This window comes from Podarcis muralis, chromosome 10 (assembly GCF_964188315.1).
Source record: "Podarcis muralis chromosome 10, rPodMur119.hap1.1, whole genome shotgun sequence".
NCBI classification, from domain to species: domain Eukaryota; kingdom Metazoa; phylum Chordata; class Lepidosauria; order Squamata; family Lacertidae; genus Podarcis; species Podarcis muralis.
Genome location: NC_135664.1, coordinates 74995048 through 75008998, shown reverse-complemented (window position 1 = coordinate 75008998; position 13951 = coordinate 74995048). Strand labels below are relative to the sequence as shown.

Sequence of the window (13951 nt, the reverse complement as noted above, 5' to 3'; positions counted from 1 at the left end):
TGCAGCAAGGTGTTTCATCTCTCAAAGAATTTATAAAAGAGTGGAGTCAGTTATAAAAACTTCATGGTTTTAAGAGGTCACGATCCAAACACTTTGCTTGGAGGCCTGTTGGATGAGCCTTGGATTAGGAGAAAGCAAGGCCTTCTTGGTAGTGGCACCTGCCCTGTGGAATGCCCTCCCACCAGATGTCAAAGAGAAAAACAACTACCAGACTTTTAGAAGACACTGTGGTATATAGAGCAGCAGAAATGAGATTCAAACTGTCCTCCGGCAGCTAAGAACCTTCCTCAGGCCTTCTTTCACTTCCTTGTTGCGGAGGCTGTAGATGAGGGGATTCAGCATAGGGGTGACAATGCAATACATTGTGGAGATCAGGGTGTCTATCTCCAGAGAGTAGCCGGTGCTTGGGCGGTTGTAGTTCACCAATTCATTTCCGACGCAGAGGGTGACCACAACCAAGTGTGAGGCGCAAGTGGAGAAGGCTTTCTTCCTGCCAGTGCTGGAACGAATCTTCAGAATGGAGGCCAAGATGTAGAAATAGGAGAAGATGATGAAGAGCAAGGGACCCAGGCCCACAAACATGCTGGTGATGTGAGTGGCCAATTCATTGATGCCCGTATCACTGCAGGCGATATTCAACAGCGGGGGCACATCGCAAAAGATTTGGGGAATCTGGTTGGCTCCACAGAAGCGAAGCTTGGAGGCCAGGGCAGCGTGTATCGCTGAGTCCAGGAAGCCCCAGACCCAGGAGGCCACAGCGAGATGGATACACAGCCTGTGCCTCATTAGACGGCTGTAGTGCAATGGCTGGCAAATGGCGGCATAGCGGTCATAGGCCATGACGGCCAGCAGGGCAGGCTCACACCCAGCAAAGCCAATCAGAAAGAAAGCTTGTGCCAGGCACTGGTTGTAGGAGATGGTGTGACTCTGGCGCAGGAAGTTCACCAGGATCTTTGGCACGACAACAGAAGAAACACAAATGTCCAAGCAAGACAGGTGACTGAGGAAAAAGTACATGGGGCTGTGAAGGCGGGAATCCATCAGGACCACGATTAATATCATGAGGTTGCCCGTGACAATGGCCAAATAGGCAGCTAGGAAGACCAAGAAGAGGGGAGCTTGGTCGCCTGGGGCTCTGGAGAGACCCAAGAAGATAAACTCTTCTACCTGCGATTGATTCTCTGCATCCATGAGGAAGGAAAGAGGAGGATCTGAGAAGAGAGAAAAGTGAAGTTGAGGGAAGCCCAGTAGCAATCATCCTGTTATAAACAGATATCTGTCCCACCCAACGTTCTTTTTCATGCTTTCTAGGTAAATACAGAACCAGATCCATACCTTTAAAAGAAAGTTGGAGTGCATGGTTTCTTGCTTTACAGAAGCAATGGCAGAAGTTAAAGAGGAGTGGAGGGGGAAAGGGACCAAAATCGTGGGTTTTAATAATGGCAGAGGTTTGAAGAAAGCAGGCCTGGAAAGACACTGAGGGGGTTTTGTTTTTCAAAAGCAAGCAAGCATATTTCTACAAGCAGAAATAGAGACTGGTAGAACACAGAACTGAACACCAGAAAACTCGCACCACAGAGCATTTTGAAGCTCCCTTTTCTCTGTACTCAACGCTTCTTTTGAATTGCCACCTCCCTTGGCAGGATTTTAAGAAGCATAATATCACTCTGGGCTAGGGTTGGGGGGCATGGTATTCAATTCAACTCACATTTAAAGGAAAAGCAACCTAATTTGCACTTGCTGAAACAATATGGAAATCAAAACTCAGGCACTGGTTGAAATTCACACTTCTCTGAATTTTGCAATGTAGTTCTCCATTCAAGTAGCGTGTACAAAATGCATATCCCGGGGTTAAGTGAGCATATAAATACACGTCATGGTGAAAATAACATACAGAGAGGCGGGTTTTGTCGCAGGGAATTTCTTTGCAAAAACCTGAATATTAGGTAATATTGCAAAACAAAAATGTATATATTGAGAGAACTTTGCACCAAAATGCTGATGAATCTTCATGTGGGATTGAAGGAAATGATTCTCAAACTGCTGTGCAAATATGAGAAATTGAGAGATTTGCCCAGCCCTTCTCTGGACGGAGTTAATCCAACCCAAGCAGGTTGCTTAACACTTTGACTGAGCATTTCGAAGCTTTGCTGTCCTGCATGGAAGATTGCATCGCTTTGTGGCCAGCTGTAAATCAGACAGCCTGCACAATTAACACATTTCCCAGATTGCTTTCTCCCTTTTTCTATGATTCATTTAACCACCCTGCACAATGTTACACAACAGCCAGTTTAAAATCTGCATGCTTTTCAACAAACTGGTGCCTACAGATGAGCGATTCCTCCCTCAATCCCCATTGCAAACGAAACCTTCTTGGGTCTGGGGGCCAATTCAGGACTCCCTTCCTTTCTCTGCTCCTCACCTGGCATCTTCCTGTCGAATGAACTCAGAGGGAGGCTGTGGCTGCTCCTGGAAGGCTGTAGAGACCGTTGGTTTCAGATGCTGCTCCTGCTTCCAGGTCACCCAGCGAGGAGAGCCAGGCAGAAGGATCCCCAGGCCAGAGATGGAAGAAGGAGAGAGAGAGAAAGGGTGGGTTTTAAGGTCTCCACCTTTCCTCCCTCAGGAGAGGAGGGAGGCAAGGCTTGGACTCATGTTCTGCCCAGAGAAAGTTATGGTTGCCTTCCTCACCAGAGACCCTCAAACATGGCTGTGTCCTGCCTGCTTCCTGTGGGTCCAGCTCTATCAGGGAAGAGGGCTGTTCTTGAGTGTTTGAGGAGCCCCTGAATGGTGTGCATTCGCGTCACAAGGAAGAAAGATGAAACAGCCCAGGGAAAACATCTCTCCCCTGGGTTTTTTTGTCTTGGTAGAAAACATTGGTGCCAAGGGTGCAGGGTGGGACCCGAGGGGGTCAGGGAATAGCTACCGTATTTTTCGCTCCGTAAGGCACACCTGACAAAAAGACGCACCTAGTTTTTAGAGGAGGAAAACAAGAAAAAAAAATTCTGAACAAAACAGTGGATGTATGATTTTTGTGGTTCATGCTGTGGCCACAGACATGTGATCTGATGGTGAGTTTGGGGTAGCCCAATGCAAAAATCCTGAGGATCAATGTGGACCTGTGCTTTGTAACCACATTTTTGTGCCATTGCGGCCCCATGAAACAGTGGGTGCATGATTCTTTTGGTGCAGGATGTAGCCATAGACATGTGATCTGATGGTGAACTTGGGGTGAACCTGAAGCACCACTTTAGCTAATGGGGCCTCCTGCTGCTACCGCGCCGCTGGAGCCCGATTTCTGTTCTCATCCTGAAGCAAAGTTCTTAACCTGAAGCACTATTTCTGGGTTAGCGGAGTCTGTAACCTGAAGTGTATGTAACCTGAAGCGTATGTAACCTGAAGCGTATGTACCCTGAGGTACCACTGTACATATATCTTGCCATATACATAACATGTAAGAGGTCATCAAGCACCACAGTTGGCATGGTCCTCTATTGGCAGCCACGCCAACTGCAGCAAGGTCTTTTATCTCTCAAAGAATTTATAAAAGAGTGAAGCCAGTTCAGTTATAAAAACTTCATGGTTTTAAGATGTCACCATTCAAACACTTTGCTTGGAGGCATGTTGGATGATCCTCGGATTAGGAGAAAGCAAGTTGTCTCACTAAGCAAACCCCACCTCTCCTTCTTCCGCACTCTCTCCAACCTACAATGTTTGCTCTGGGTTGGAGTGAACTTGGATGATTGATGTACAGTAGCAGCTACAATGTGGACCCCGACAGCTGGTGTGGGGACATTCAGTTTGGGAATCTGCTGCTGCTCCCAGGAGATCCGGTGAGGAAAGCCAGGTGGGAGGATCCCAGGGCCAGAGTGTCGGCATGCAGAGGGCTGGGAGGACAGCTGGCTAGCCCTGGCTGGGCCGTCTCCTTCCAGCCATCCCGCTGTGGAGACCGTCACCTCTGCCCCGACGTAAATCAGTGACTCAGGCTTCTGAGCCAGGGCACACTATCAGCAGATCGAATTGCGCACACAGAATAGGCGTGAGGCTTGTGGAAGCATACTACAACTACAGATTTATTAAGCATAAATCAGGACAAAGAAACTTGTTGTCTCTCTCTCATGTCGTCTCAGAGAGAACAGCCAAAAGCAAAAGCTATACACACAATGGAAGTTCCCAGCGAGCTGTGCTGGAATGTAAACAGACATGTGACACGCAACAATTCCACCCGTCTGCTCCTTAAGGTGGAATGGAAATGTCAACTGCTGCTTCCAGTTGATCCAGTGAGGAGAGCCAGGTGGGAGGATCCCAGGGCCAGAGAAGGTGGGCAGGGAGTAGAGAGGGTGGTTGTGCTGTAAGGCCCACCTTGTGAGAAGAAAATACAGACCTGTCCTGGCACTCATGTTGCGAGGGGTTGCACTAGATGACTCTTGGGATGCCTTCCCACTCTATGAGTCTGCCCAAAGGAAGGTCCCAGATTATGGCTGCCCCTCTGTGCTAAAGATATTGTCATATCCCCTAAGGAAGAAAGGTGAAAAAGCCCAGAAAAAGTCATCTCTCCCCCCAGCAGAAGAGATTGGAAGCAATGTTGTAGGGTGGGGCCTCTTAAGTATAATTGGTTTAATTGACACAGAAATGGGAAATGCCTGTGTATTAATAAAGGTTTAAAATGGAAAAATGGCTAAATATGTCTTGCTAACATGGGGTTTCTCCACAGTAGTTTTTTAAGGGACTCTAAGCTCCTAAATGTGCTAATAATTACCTGTTGGTTGTTTTACTCTAAACTGTGTGTAACCTTTGATCACGTGATGAGGCTATGGAGTTGCAAATCCGCCATGTTGAAAAAGCGCTGGTTGTTTCTATGAATGCCGCAGAGAACTAAAAGGACGTAAATGGGTCTCCAAGAGCTGCACAGTCTAAGATCAATGGAGGCTGGAATGCAGCGAAGAAACACAGTTTGGATTTTTGGAATCATGTTGTATTTCTAAGATGTTTCATGGGACAAAGCATTGCTGGCTGAAATCACTATTGCTGAAATTTACCTAGGAATGGAAGCCTAAAGCTACCCTAGCAATTCCTATTGGCTTGACGCTGCAGAGCCATCAAAGCCGCCCTCTGCTGCCACCTGCTGGAGTCTCCAACAAAGACACCTTTTTCCTATCATCTCCCTATGTTCTATCTCTCAAAGAACTAACAAAAGAATGGAGCCAGTGGAAAAAATGTTGCTGGTTTCAAGATGCTACCATTGCCCCACTCCAAACACTGTAACCGGAGAGCTGCTAGATGACATTTCTTAGCCTTGGACTGGTAGCAAATGAGGTGCCTCACTAAGCAAAGCCCACCTACCCTTCCTCCCTCTCTTCCCACCCTGGCATTCCAGTCATGCCTTGGAAGGTGTTATCCACCCATAACATTAAGGAAAGTCTCTCTCATTGGATTTGTCAGTGTCTACAGTTTCTCTCTCTTCATTAATTCCCACTCATCAGTTTCACTGTTCTAACAGACATGTTCCAGCGGGACCCTGCAATATAGACAGCCAGAAATGACATTCAAACTATCCCCCGGCAAATCAGAACCTTCCTCAGGGCTTCCTTCACCTCCTTATTGCGGAGGCTGTAGATGAGGGGGTTCAGCATGGGGGTGACGATGCAGAACATCGCGGAGATCAGAGTGTCTATCTCCAGAGAGTAGCCGGTGCTTGGGCGGTTGTAGTTTAGGAATCCATTTCCGACGCAGAGGGTGACCACAACCAAGTGTGAGGCACAGGTGGAGAAGGCTTTCTTCCTGCCAGTGTTGGAGTGAATCTTCAGAATGGAGGCCAGGATGTAGAAATAGGAGAAGATGATGAAGAGGAAGGGGCTCAGACCCACAAAGATGCTGGTGATGTGAGTGGCCAGTTCATTGATGCTCGTATCACTGCAGGCGATCTTCAACAGTGGTGGCACATCACAAAAGATTTGTGGAATCTGGTTGGCTCCACAGAAGCGAAGCCTGGAGGCCAAGGCAGTGTGAATCGCTGAGTCCAGGAAGCCCCAGACCCAGGAGGCCACAGCGAGATAGATGCACAGCCTGTGCCTCATGAGACGGCTGTAGTGCAATGGCTGGCAAATGGCGGCATAGCGGTCATAGGCCATGACGGCTAACAGGGCAGGCTCACACCCAGCAAAGCCAATCAGAAAGAATGTTTGTGCCATGCACTGGTTGTAGGAGATGGTGTGACTCTGGCGCAGGAAGTTCACCAGGATCTTTGGCACGACAACAGAAGAAACACAAATGTCCAAGCAAGACAGGTGACTGAGGAAGAAGTACATGGGGCTGTGAAGGCGGGAATCCATCAGGACCACGATTAATATCATGAGGTTGCCCGTGACGATGGCCAAATAGGCAGCTAGGAAGACCAAGAAGAGGGGAACTTGGTCGCCTGGGGCTCTGGAGAGACCCAAGAAGATAAACTCCCCAACCTGGGTTTGATTCTCTGTGTCCATGAAGAAGAAAAGAGGGGGATCTGAGGAGAGATAAATGTGGTGTTAAGGGAAGTTAAAAGGCTTCAGGGGTCACTCTGCTATAGAAAGATATCTGTACTATCAAGTTCAATTCAGAAGAAGATCCCCCTCCCCCCCGCCATTCTCATTTGCATTCCCCAGAGTTTATTTCAAAAATAATACGAGGCAACTATACATTCTTTTCCCCTTCAAATGTCTCCTCAAATGCACCATTTTTCTAAAACCCTAAATCCACACGTCTCTTATCTCCACCCGAAAAAAGGAGGTGCATTTGGGTTGCCTTGAACCATCCTGGCGTCCTTTTCCAAGTCTAAAACTTAGGGCTGAGGATGGGGGGGGGAGAGGGGTGACTCTGATATTGTCCTGGGCCAGGAGTCAGCTTCACCTGCTGAACAGCAACCTGGAGGGGGAGATGGCAGAGTGACTCCACCTGCACCTGATTAGCCTTCCAGGTCACAGAGGAGAAGGCACTGATGAGAACCAGCTGGCTTCAGCCTTCTTAAGCAGAACTTCCAGCAGCACTTAGATCTGGCAAACTCCGACCTTCCAGATGTTTGGGATTACAATTCCCATCATCCCTGACCACTGGTCGTGTTAGCTAGGGATGATGGGAATTGTAGTCCCAAACATCTGGAGGGCCGGAGTTTGTCTATGCCCGATTTAGATGCTGGAAACAGTGCCTGTGGTTCCTGGCCATACTTTGCTGCTTCCTGCTCTCTGTCTGGACTCTTGGCTTCATGGGCATCCCTGACCTCTGGCTCACCTGACTATGTTGATTGCTGTTTGCCCAACCCTCAGAACAGACTTGACTTTGTATGCCAAACGTAACTCAGAGACTCTTCTCTTTTGGTTTTTTTATTTTTTATTTTTGGCTCACATGTCTTACTCACATGTTAACTGTGCCTAGGATCCTAGCCTTAGAGGTGCTTTCAGACTGCGGTCACGTAAACCAAACCGTGCAGTTAAGTTCAGTTTTGTGTTTTTTATATTGTCAATTTCAATGATTTTTGTTTCAGGACCGAAGGCTCAGTTGAGGCGAGGGGTGAGGTTGAGGGGCTTTCTTAACCCCCACAAACAAACAAATCCACTGCGGTTTCCCGAGAATAAGATCCATTGGACATAAGTGGGCTTCCCCCCCCCCCCCGCCTGAGTAAAAATCCTCATTATTACAATCTCTGCAAACTGTGCCGTTAAATTGCAAAGATCTGGGGCGCTTGCTCCAATTAGAATCAGAGCATTTTAGGGATAGAACAGGCTCTGAAAGTCATTGGTTCCAAACCTTTGCTCAATATGCACTGGACAACACTGGACAAATACATGAAAAATGATTAAGAGTGTGTCTCTAAGTCCATAGTGGGTGGTAGTTATTTCCTGGCGACTGTTCTATGTTCTAGCCAGGTCAAATGGCAAGAGGGACACCGTTTTCTGGTTTGCCTCTGGCAGCAAAATGCATTGAGCCAGCCCTGCTCCCAGTAGTTTCCTTTCCTCTGCTAGCCTCATGGGAAATTAGGGGCAAGCCACATATTGGGTACCATTTTGACTCACTGTGAACATTGAGAACCAGAATCCTTCTGGGCCACATGGAAGACTTAATCTGGGAGATGACCAGCTCCAGGCCTGCCTGGATAAAGACACACATTCTTACTTCGCCTTTTCAAGCAGCCCTGTCTGCTGTTGCTCTTGCTGTTTTGAGCATAAACCTGCCTCCACTGAGGTCTGCATCCTCTCTCTTCTGATGGCTCAAGGCTGAGGAGAGCAGATGGATTAAATCAGGAGCGTAATGAAGAGCTTCAAGGTCGAGACACTGGAGGAGCAGAAGAAAGTGTCTGCAGGGTTCCAGGTAAGGAGCTGGGCATCTGCAGGTTGGAATTTTCAGGGACTTTGGGGGTCACTGAGCCAGGTGTCAGGACTGGGACCCCCATTCTGAAGAGCACTTCAGAGAACCTGTGTTTGCCAAAGGGGTGGAGAACATCAAAGGAGTGCTGCTAGGGGAGGGGTCAGCAAACCTTTTCAGCAGGGGGCCGGTCCACTGTCTCTCAGACCTTGTGGGGGGCCGGACTATATTTTTTTGGGGGGGGATGAACTGATTCCTATGCCCCACAAATAACCTATAGATGCATTTTAAATAAAAGGACACATTCTATTCATGTAAAAACACGCTGATTCCCTGACCGTCCGTGGGCCAGATTTAGAAGGCGATTGGGCCGGATCCAGCCCCCGGGCCTTAGTTTAGGTTTTTTAAAAAAACCTCCTCAAGGCAGTTTTAAAATTAAACACTAGCATATTGATACATTAATATCTAAGACTACATCCACATTCTGGGAAATGATACACAATGAGCTGAAAAAAATGTTTAAAATAAAGTTTGTGGGGGAAAACAGGCTTTTTTGCTAGGAATTTTAGGTGCAGAGATACCAAAGGAGCAGAAACAATCATTTATATATGCGACGACAGCAGCACAGACACTACCAGCCCAGAGATGGAAAGAAGAGAAAGTCCTGACTAGAGGCGAATGGTTGATGAAGATGGCGAAACTGGGAAAAGTAGAAACCAGGAAGAGAAGAACTTTAAAAAGGAATTGGGAAAATTTACAATGTATTTAAAAGACCACTGTAAACAACTAAAAACTCTGGCAGGATTTGAGTAACGCTTGTAATGGACTAAAAATTAAGGTAAAATTGATTATTTAAGAAAAATAGAGAAAATAAGTGAAGGAGTTGAAAAAAGATTGATAATGGTAACAATGGAAGGGAGGAGGGGAGTCAAAGAATTCAGGGGATCCTAAATGATGGTGTTGATGTTTAATGTTTGAATTTAAATTTGCAATGTAAAACTCAATAAACAAGATTTTTCTTTTTTTAAAAAAAAGACCACCTTGACACCAGTGGCTTAAAGCTCTATTATGCTCGTTTTGTTAATGAGTACTTGCATATGCTTAGCTGCTAACTATGAATTTAAAAAGAGCAAATAAGATGGAAGGATGCTGCAGGGACCAGGAGGGGCTTGTTTGCTGGTGACCCCACCAACTACCACTCTCTGGGTGGTCATTTGGGGGTCCCCGTTGCTCCAAAGTCCAGCCTGAGCTGCACAACTGGCAGCATCTCTCAGGGATGGGCACAGAGGTAAGGACTTTCCCCCTGCCTGGTACCCAAGATGCTTTAAATTGGAGATGCCCAAAAGGTTGACCCAAGGACCTTCTGCTTGCAATGCAGCTGCTCTGGCAATGAGCTCCAGTCCCTCTTCCACTTCCCTCTCCCTTCTCCTTTCATGCTAACACATTCCTTGCATTGCCCTCAATCAAAGAAGACTCCAGTCATTTGGAAGGTGGGTAAATGACAGCCAGGCAACTCACCGTTTCTTGCTAACTAGTTAGCTGCTGACGGCTGGCCAACTCTGGATTCCTTCTCCTCCTCACCTTGTGAAATGGAGGCCTTGAACTTCCGTTTACCCTGGGAAGAAGATACATTAAGGCCCTAATTTCCCACCAGTAGAAGTTCTGAATACAACCAGTTGTGAGGAGGCAGCTTGGGCAAAATCTCTTCTCCAAACGTGACACCAAGGAAGGGCCTTGAAGATCTCATGGTGACACCAGGGCCCATGTTCGTTGTGAGCAAACTGCTCTGCTGCCTGCCTTGTGGGTGGCTGGCTGTCTTTCCTTGTAGGGGAGGAATTGTTACCTTGTGTGTGGACCATGGGGTTATCTGTGCACCCAGAATCCACAGAGAGGAAGGCTGCAGCTGCAGCTAATCAAAATGTCCCATGGGAGTAGGATTTTTTTGCAGGTATGCTAGAGCCAAGCACAATGGATGGTGTCCTTTAATTGGGGCACCCTTAATTGCTGATAGGGAGGGGGCAGGAGGCCAGCAGTAACCTCAGAGCTATCAAGTCATGTTATGGAAAGTGTGTCCTCCTGGCGAGATTGAAATTCCCTTTGAGACTCATTTTCACCATTGGAGCTCCTGTGTGGATGTTGTTAAGCCAGGTGAGAAAGCAAGGAAGGAAGAGCTATGGGGAAATTAAAATTCTGTCTCTCACCTGCCAGCCACCAGCGTTGTAGGCAGATAGGACAAAGAGGAGGAGATCATCCTCGTGAGAGACTCTAGTGACCGTGGCTAGTAAGAAGGTGGAAGCAGTAGCCAATGCAGGAGATGGGGAAGGGCACAGCTTTTGGGAGGCTGCCAGCATCCTGGGCTGTGCCTGGACCAGAGAGGAAGAGAGTCTTCTTCCATGGAGGAGCTCCAGACATTAAGGGTTTTCCCATGGAAGATGGAGCAAGTTTGTTTACTCCTGCGCTGGAGGGTAGGACTCAAACCCATGGCTTCAAGTTACAAGAAAGGAGATCTTGTAACAGATCCTGACTCAACATCAGGAAGAGCTTTCTGATAACAAGAACTGCTCAACAGTGGAAGGGATGCCCTTGGAAGGTGGTGGATTCTCCTTCCTTGGAGGTTTTTAAGCAGAAGTCGGGTGGCCACCTGTCATGGATGCTTTTCCTGAGATTCCTGCATTGCAGGGGGTTGGACTAGAGGACCCTTGGAGTCCCTTCCTGCTCTATGGTTTCATGTGAGGCTACTCTCAAGACTGCTCTGGAGGCTGCAGGTTGCAGCAGCTAAGCTGCTTGTGGGGGCAAACTCCCACCAGCAAGGAACACTTTGTCTGAGGCTACCTTAATCCCTGATAGTCCCAGGAGGTCACTATGTTCTGCAGGAAAGGCTATCCTTGAAGTCCCTGAAATATCCAAAGCTTAGTTCATGGCAGTTTGGAGCAGTGCCTTCAGAGTGGCTGCCCCTGTTTTGTATAATAATGGTGCCTCGCAAGACGAAAAGAATCCGTTCCGCGATTCTCTTCATCTACCGGTTTTTTCGTCTTGCGAAGCAACCCCATTAGCGGCTAAGCGGATTAGCGCTATTAGCGGTTTAGCGGCTTAGTGGCTATTAAAGGCTTAGCGGCTTGGCTGCTAAAAGGCTATTAGCGGCTTAGCGGCTTAGAAAAAGGGGGGGAGCAGGGGGGGAATGGCGAGACTCGCAAGACATTTCCGTCTTGCGAAGCAAGCCCATAGGGAAATTTGTCTTGCGAAGCGCATCGCAAATGGAAAACCCTTTCGTCTAGCGGGTTTTCCGTCTTGCGAGGCATTCGTCTTGCGGGGCACCACTGTAATTTATTATTTATACCCCAGCCATTCTGGGCGGCTCCCAACAGAATATTAAAAGCACGATAAAACATCAAACATTATAAACTACCCTAAACAGGGCTACCTTCAGGTGTCTTCTAAAAGTCAGATAGTCATTTATTTCCTTGACTTCTGATGGGAGGGCATTCCACAGGGCAGGCGCCACTACTGACAAGGCCCTGCTGCTGATACAGCATCCGTGTTCAGTTGGGGCAGATGCCCATTATTTGTATTTTCTGGAAACAGCTGAAGATACTCCTATTCTGGCAAGCTTCTTCACGCAGTTGGGGAAGGGTCCCAGATTTACACTTGCTCATGAACCTACCAATCCCACCTCTTCCCACCCACCCAACTCAGCACAACAGAGAACAAGATCTGGCTTAACTCAGCATCCAAGCACAATGCACAAGGTTTTGTTTGTGTATTTGTTTTTTATTGACAATATTTATTTGCCACCCAACAACAACATTTTCTGGGTCACTTACATTAAAAAGAAACACAGCTGTGAGCAACAAAATATAAAGCTTTAGTCATAACAAAAGATGTCAGCGGCAACGGAAAATAAATGAAGAATTTAAAATGAAGAGAATTTTCCAAGTTTCTCTGGGGAAATAAAACGGCTTTATATATTTATATTAGCTGGCCCCCAAGGCCTGTTGAGTATCTTTGTCTAGAACAATTTCAAATAAAACCCAAGTTTTCTTGGACTAACTCCCTCTTGTTTGTCTCCTTCCACTAAGGAGTTAACCAAGGAGTCTGGAAGGCCGGTAGCCTAGTGAGAACCACAGACTGAGGGAATTTAGCACCTCCTTTCATGCCCTGTTTTGGGGCCACTGGGCTTTGCCGGGAAGACAGCTGGCACCTTCTCCTTCCCTCCCTCTCACCTTCGCTCTCACGGCTTGCGAGAGGAAGTGCAGAACTTCCTCTGGCTTTCCAGAACCTTCCTCAGGGCGCCCTTCACCTCCTTGTTTCGGAGGCTGTAGATGAGGGGGTTCAGCATAGGGGTGATGATGCAGTACATGGTGGAGAGCAGGGTGTCTATCTCCAGAGAGTAGCCTGCGCTGGGGCGGTAGTAGTTCACCAGTCCATTTCCGAAGTAGAGGACGACCACTATCATGTGGGAGGTGCAGGTGGAGAAGGCCTTGCGCCGCCCGGTGTTGGAGCGGATCCGCAAGATGGAAGCCAAGATGTAGACGTAGGAGACAACGACTACCAGGAACGGGCTCAGGCCCACAAAGATGGTGGCTACCTGAATGACAATTTCGTTGAGGCTCTTGTTCCCGCAGGCAATTTTCAGCAGCGGCGGGAGGTCGCAGAAGATGTGGTGGATCTGGAAGGCCCCGCAGAAGTGTAAATTGGAGGCCAAGGCTGCGTGGACCACTGAGTCCAAGAACCCTGAGACCCAGATGGTGGTGGCTAGCTGCACGCACACACGCGGGCTCATGAGGTGCGAGTAACGCAAAGGCTGGCAAATGGCGGCATAGCGATCGTATGCCATGGCGGCCAACAGCCAGCACTCAGAACCTGAGAAAGCCATCAGGAAGAACATCTGCACCAGGCATGGGTGGTAGGAGATGGTGTGGCGGCGGCGGCGGAGGTTGGCCAAAATGCTGGGGACAGTGACGGAGGAGTAGCAAACGTCCATGCAAGACAAATGGCTGAGGAAGAAGTACATGGGGCTATGAAGGTGGGAATCCAGCAGGATCAGGCCAACTATGGTGAGGTTCCCCAACAGGGTGACCAAGTAGATCACCAAGAACACCAGGAACAGGTATGTCTGACCATGCGTGATCCCGGAGAAACCCAGAAGAACAAACTCTGTCACCTGGGTCCAGTTGCTGCTGCCAGCCATGGGAAATGCAGAGATTATCTGTAGAGAAAGAAGGATTGAGTTTGAGGGAAAGGCTGCCAGGCAGAAAAAGGAAAGAGAGGAAGTTCCTGAATTGCAGGGAGTTAGACTAGAGGACCTTTGGGGGACCCTTTACTATGCTACAGTTCTGTGATTCTATGGTCTTCTACCCACTCAGACCATTGATCCGTCTAATTCAGTGTTGTTGTTGATTAAACTTCTTAGTCTCTTGTCACCTGAAGGTCTCCAAGTGACTTTTGGCAAAGAAAAATTATACAATACGTAATACCATGGAGGGAAGGTGGGGGGGGGGAATCATATAATATATTGATATTTCACAAAACATTACATTGGTGGGGAAGGGAAAACCAGCCATATAAACAGGGGCAAACAACACTGACCACATGCAAATAATAAACTAAGTAACACTCTGAC

At 47.8% G+C, this 13951-nt stretch overlaps 3 protein-coding genes across 3 annotated transcripts; all 3 read right to left on the bottom strand.

The window, feature by feature from the left end:
• Positions 1 to 255: 255 nt before the first annotated feature.
• On the bottom strand, positions 256 to 1191 carry LOC114604863 (olfactory receptor 1f45-like). The gene has a single exon (XM_028745384.2). It carries the CDS (start codon positions 1189 to 1191, stop codon positions 256 to 258), a length of 936 nt encoding a protein of 311 aa, XP_028601217.2.
• A 4352-nt stretch (positions 1192 to 5543) lies between these two features.
• On the bottom strand, positions 5544 to 6479 carry LOC114604862 (olfactory receptor 5V1-like). The gene has a single exon (XM_028745383.2). The coding sequence runs from the start codon at positions 6477 to 6479 to the stop codon at positions 5544 to 5546; it is 936 nt and encodes a 311-aa protein (XP_028601216.2).
• Positions 6480 to 12393: 5914 nt separating this feature from the next.
• LOC114604861 (olfactory receptor 5V1-like) lies at positions 12394 to 13519 on the bottom strand. Its single transcript, XM_028745382.2, has one exon. The coding sequence runs from the start codon at positions 13517 to 13519 to the stop codon at positions 12560 to 12562; it is 960 nt and encodes a 319-aa protein (XP_028601215.2). The 3' UTR covers positions 12394 to 12559.
• Between the last annotated feature and the right edge of the window lie 432 nt (positions 13520 to 13951).